The following is a 5,846-nucleotide window of genomic DNA, read 5'->3' as shown; positions in this document are numbered from 1 at the left end:
GCGGCCCCACATTCCCACACCGCGGGAGCCGCGCTCGCTACCTGGGAGGCGGCGCGCATCACCCCATCTTGCATTTCATAAACCCGTCGGGAAATGGTTCTCCAGCCCCTTGGGCCAGTCATCAGCCGAGCTTGTCTCCAAAGAACGGCTGATTACAATCCCTGAGCTGGGTGGGAGTTTAGATTCTAAACCGACTATTTATATCGTCGTCCTCCTCCTCATTAACCAGCGACCACCCCGTCCCTTACACAGCACACACTCCTGATGCTGGGCCAGTGGGGGGCTGCCGAAGGAGCAGGGGGAGGGGGCAGGATTGTTAACCCCAATGATTTGCTAAGAAAGCCGGGAACAAAAACGCAATTTACAAAACGACGAGCTTTACGAGGTAGAGAAGGTAACAGGGCAGAAAACGTTCTACACCGGGCCGCAGTGAAGCCGGCTCCGGCGCTCTCTCCCCGCAGACGTGGAAAGCGCGCTTGGCCCCGCGAGCTTCCCTTTCTAGGCACCGCGCGCCGAACGGTTTGAAGTCAACACCTTCACTCAGCCGCAGATGCCGGGGTGTGCGCATTTGCCCCCGCATACGTGTAGGAGTGTGTGCGTTTCTCCCAGGATGTCAAAACCGGGCCGCAGTGAAGCCGGCTCCGGCGCTCTCTCCCCGCAGACGTGGAAAGCGCGCTTGGCCCCGCGAGCTTCCCTTTCTAGGCACCGCGCGCCGAACGGTTTGAAGTCAACACCTTCACTCAGCCGCAGATGCCGGGGTGTGCGCATTTGCCCCCGCATACGTGTAGGAGTGTGTGCGTTTCTCCCAGGATGTCAAACAAAACCAATAGTCTTAACATTCATTGAAGCCTACGTGTTCTGTGTCGAGGCTTATCGGGTTTGTTCAAACTTTTGTGAGTGTGTGTGCGCGTGTGTGTGTTTGTGTGTGTGTGTGCAAGTGCGCGCGTCTCCACCCTCCTCCCGCGCCCCACCCCCACCCACCCCGCCCGAGCGGGGCGAAGTAGTCCTATAGAGCGATGATAAATATCCCTGTTGATCACTTGATTGATTACCTCCCTGAAAGGTCACGCGGGCTCGCAGTAATTTCCTTTTGCCTAAGGCTCCCTTTTCACTTTTACTCCGGCACGACAGCTCCGAGTACACGGGATCTTTATTTTTTATTTTAACCCCTAAATGCAACCCCTCCCGAAAACAATGCAGACAAGAAAAATCGAATAAAATCATCGTATTCTGGACACTATTTAATAGATCAGTGTCTTTGCAAGTAAACTCGGGCGTCCCTTGGGTCTGCATTTCATGTCCGTGACTCTCTCCCTTTCTCTCCTGTGAACTGAAAATTCGGATTTAGACCACTAGACAAGCTATTAATTTAGCTAGGCTACCCAGGGTCCTGAACCCAATTAATTTCTAATAATTATAGCCCAAGGGGGCTAGATAGATCTCCCTGCCTCTTTCTTTTATTGCCACTCCACGCCACCGAGGTCAGCGTATAATAATAAAGTGTATATTTTGAAAGCGATCTCCAGAACAGTGAGTTATTGCAATGAATGAAAATTGTTTCCATTTTGGCTAATTGAGCCCGTGGCCGAAAGCTGGAGCTCTGAGACTAAATAAAGAGGACTGTTTCATTTCAACATGAAGAAACCCCTGCCTAGCTCTGGTCACCCAGCGAGATTTTAATTTCTTAACAGCCAACCTGAAACCCAGCGTTGGGTAAACAGTATTAATAATTGCATTACAATGATTAAATTAATCTTGCTGGTAGCCAGGAGAATATAGGTTGCGATTGAATAGCACGATGTAAAGTTCACTGCACAAAGACAATAGGCCAAGACATATCTTCATGAAGAATTCCAACTTTCTTCCAAAGATACTATGGGGCTAGCTCAATTATTATGCGAAGAAAGGAAAATTTCCTGTTGCATGTAATGAAAATGTATTGAAAAAATTCTTTGCCGTTTCTAGCTGTAATTAAATGTAGTTGGAGGAGGAATATGTTCTTGTCTGTCTTCCTCTTCAAAGACACATCTCTCTCCCAACTTCCCTCTAGCCCTCCCAACTTCTGCTTAAAACAACAAACAAACAAAACACAACCCTAAACCAAGCAAACCCAAACTGCCAGTAAGCTCATCGACTTTCCAAAAAGGCACTGCTCCTGGGATGCTCGCTTCCTCGGGAGGAAACGCGGGAAGACATTAGGACCCACCCTACTCCCCCCCCCATTCCCAAGGAAACGATTTTCAGGAGGGGAAAGGACTGGAGGGAGGTAGGGAGCAGGCTGCGGAGGCAGCTCGGAAAACTTGTTGGAGGCCTCTTTTCTTTTGGGCCAGCGATAGCTTAGATGTTCTGTCAGAAGGTGTGGGGAACTCTAGGGGCCCCAACACAAAGTCACCTGCTGGAATCTCACGGCTGGGACCTGGGACAGGTGGAACTGACGGGGTCCAGGCACTTGGGAATAGGAACCCGCCCCGCCGGCGCTCTGGGGCCGCGCCGCTGCGCTGCGGCTGTTCTGGGCGTTTTCTCTATTAGGTTAAGCCCTCCTGAACTAGCAACTTAGCTCTTTTATTAACGCACGCTTAGGGCAGAACGCAAGTTATTGAGAAAGAAAAAGAAAGAAACAAACAAAAGAAAGAAAAAAGGAAAAAGAAACCCAGCTTTCAGGTTAGGAAATTAAAAAGCGGTGGTATTGTGAATACTTATATTTATTTTTTTTTAAAGATGCCTTGTCTTTTCACAATGCCTTGGCCTGGGGATACAGAAGACTTTGTGTTTATTATTTTATTTAGATGAGGTCGGATTCTCTTGTGTTCCAAAACCCTAGAAAGACCAGGGAGAAAAACTCCTTCCTATACCGAATTGATTGAAACCCGGGGGTTTTAAAAACCAAGAGGGAGGGTGTTCTGTCTCAACCCCTCACCTTCCTCACCTTTCTGGGGAAATGCGAGGACTTTTACATTTAGGGGTTCGGAGACTCTGATTTGATTTACTCTGTCTTCTACCTCACAACTACCTCCCTTCACAGCCCCCCCCCCCAGCCCACCACGTGGTGTGTAATTTCTCAGCAGAAAGGAGAAGCCCGGCTTCACATGTGGATCTTATATTTAATCTCAGGGTTTGGTTCCACGATCCCTTCCTTTCCTAGAAAACTACCCCAGAATCCTCCTTCTCTCCAAGGGAATCCAAATATAGAGGGGACCCCCCCCACTCCATGGGGACGGGGTGCAAGGTATTAACTGGAGGTGCAGAGGAGAGGAGGGCAGCACCTTCTTCTTTTTAAAAGCTCCTGAGAGCGGGAAGGTGAGATGGAAAGTCCCGGGCAGAACTTCCTGTTGCCCAGGGCAACCTGGGTGCCAGGTCCGGGGGTGGACCTCTCACGTCTTTCTTTTAGAGGCCGGGACCCTTTAGGTCCCGGCAGCTAGGATGCTTCAGTGCCGCCTGTGTCCTCCGGCCTGAGCAGTGCTCCCCAGAGTTCCTCACATCGACCAGACCAGCTGTAAGAACTTTTCCTAGAGATTTTGTATCCTTTCCAGAGGCTCTCAAGCCGCATGTCTCCTTTTTCTCCGAGATTACTGGTCAGAAGGAAGGCACTCCATCTAAACTCAGGGGAACTGACAAATTTGTGTTTGGGGAAAGTTTTGGAGTTGTAGACCTCTGAGGACCCAGAAAGAATGTTGCAGTGGTTACTGCTTCAGCACACACCAGATGTGTAAGTGTGCTCACCTATTTGCGGTAGGCAACAAGACTGGCAGTTCTGGAGACAACATCCTTTAGACGTGCCCCTTTAGTCCGGGGGTATGACAGAGTTTTAGTCCATGTGGGCACCAGAGCCTTCTCGTTCAGAAGTTGTTTCACTCCTACTTTGTGTAATTCCCCCTCCTACTTCCCCTTCCCTTCCTCACGTTTCAAGGTTACACATCTGTCTCTCTTGGGACCTGTAGCTTGTTCCTCCAGGGACCTGTATCTTATAGCCAAATGCTACCAGAATTACACAGCTCTGGAGAAAAAACAAAGTGACAGGCATTTTTAGTTAGCGTGAATCCTTTAAATTTTGATCCTCTTGGGCATTGAAGTCCTTTGGGGTTGAATCTTGCTATTAGCTCTCTTGCACTCCTCGTTTTGACAATTAATGCCAACAGGTGCAAATAGGCAATCTTGGCGACCCAGCTTCTTTTCCCATCTTTGGTAACCCATCGCTTAAGACCTGCTTTTCCTTTCCTTTAACTTGAGTATCAAAGATGTATTGTTGTAGCACAGAGACTGAAAAGATTGTAATTTTCTTTTATAGTGTCTGGCAGGATTTGCAACAGATATTAATGGGAACATAAATAGCACATGGAAGGTATTGAACAAAACTGTTTAATGCAAGGAGGTTGTACCACGAGAAAATCTATATGGATTTGGGATTGATTCATACCTTGAACACATCTAACTCCTTTAGGAGTTTTCCCATTTCTGCGTGTCCACTTCCTTGGTAAATCCTGTAATTAAAGCAAATTTCAGCAGTGCATACTATAAGCACGTGTGTGTATGTGTGCAGTTTTCTTCTTTTCCTCCTTCTTGTGACCCCACAGGTTGGAGGTTTAAGTGAGTGAGTGAAAATGGCAGGCTGAGATTCAGTGAGAGGCAACCGGGGCAGCGATGGAGAGGCCGGAAGGTGACAGCCAATCTTAGGGAAGGCAAGGAGGTTTTGGATGTCAAATGCCCACACTGGCCCGGACCTGGGAATCACAGATGATTGTTACCATTTGATGGCAAGAGACTACTGAAATATTCGAAGGAAAGCGTCAAACACTGCTATTACACCTAAAACTAAGAAACAGTTTTTTGTTTTTTTTTTTAAATTTTGCTTCCACCTCTGAAAGTGGAAGCCAAAGTAGCTTTAGCAGCAGTGGCAGCCGAAGCAGATTTCTCAAGTTCAAGATGCTTCTCACTTTCTTGTGGATGATTCGCCGAGGGTCCAGCCCGTCTCCTAGTTCCTTAGTAGAGGAAATATTTATTTTGAATCTCCTTCTCCTCCCCAACTTCTCTCTTTCTCCACGGATAGTACGGAAAATTTTCTACAATTTATGACGGGAAAAACACCAATCGTAGTTATAACACAGGCTTATTGCTGATTCCAACACGGAATCAATCCTCTGCCCAAGCTTTTCATTCCTTTTCTCCCCCCACCCCCAGCGAGGTGTCTGCTCCCCTCTACCTCCCCGCGCAGGCTCCCCGCCCCCGCCGCCCTCCCAGTGGCTCTCTTTCTCCGCCTCCTCGGCGATTGCCATCTGACAAGATCTCCAAATCAAAGTGATAAATCGCTCCAAACTTTTTTTGGCGGCGCTGAGATGTTGGAGGGGCGTCTAGCGCGCATGTGCGAAGGTGTCCAAACTGACAATGCTAGAGAGATAGCGAGTGCGGATTGAAAGAAAGGGAGAGGGAGGGAGAGTGAAAGAGGGAAAGACAGAGTGAGTGAGTGTGTGGAAGTAAGTGTGTGTGTATGTGTGTGTGTGTGTGTGTGGGTGAGAGAGAGGGAGAGAGACAGAAAGAGAGGGAGAGGGAGAGAGAGAGAGCGAGAGAGCGAGAGAGCGAGAGAGAGCAAAAGAAGGAAAAGATCCAAGAAAAAAAAAACCCAACCACACACCAGCGGCTGCAGGACTGGGCACAGCATGAGATCCAAAGGCAGGGCAAGGAAACTGGCCACAAGTAGGTGCAATATCCCTTTTTCTATTAGCTTTCCCACTCCTCTGCCATCTTGCATATCTGTCTCCAGGACTCATGGACGGAGGGCGGGCTGCCTCTTGCGCGGGGCCGGGGTGGAGGGCAGGCGCAGCGCAGCCCCAGCAACCTGCCGGTTCCAGCCT

At 49.0% G+C, this 5,846-nt stretch overlaps 1 protein-coding gene across 6 annotated transcripts in view; it reads left to right on the top strand.

The window, feature by feature from the left end:
- The first annotated feature begins 5,555 nt into the window (after positions 1 to 5,555).
- Positions 5,556 to 5,846, top strand: part of Mecom (MDS1 and EVI1 complex locus) — a 548,121-nt gene continuing 547,830 nt past the window's right edge. For all 6 annotated transcript variants that reach the window (XM_033762515.1, XM_010632345.2, XM_010632340.2 and 3 more), the window contains exon 1: positions 5,556 to 5,688. In XM_033762515.1, the coding sequence (XP_033618406.1) occupies positions 5,652 to 5,688 (37 nt within the window). In that variant the 5' untranslated portion in view covers positions 5,556 to 5,651. The remainder of the gene's footprint in view (positions 5,689 to 5,846) is intronic.

The sequence above is a fragment of the Fukomys damarensis genome, unplaced genomic scaffold (assembly GCF_012274545.1).
Source record: "Fukomys damarensis isolate Sample0158 unplaced genomic scaffold, DMR_v1.0_HiC HiC_scaffold_12, whole genome shotgun sequence".
NCBI lineage: Eukaryota > Metazoa > Chordata > Mammalia > Rodentia > Bathyergidae > Fukomys > Fukomys damarensis.
The sequence above is the reverse complement of the archived record's forward strand: the minus strand, read 5'-3'. Positions and strand labels throughout refer to the sequence as shown.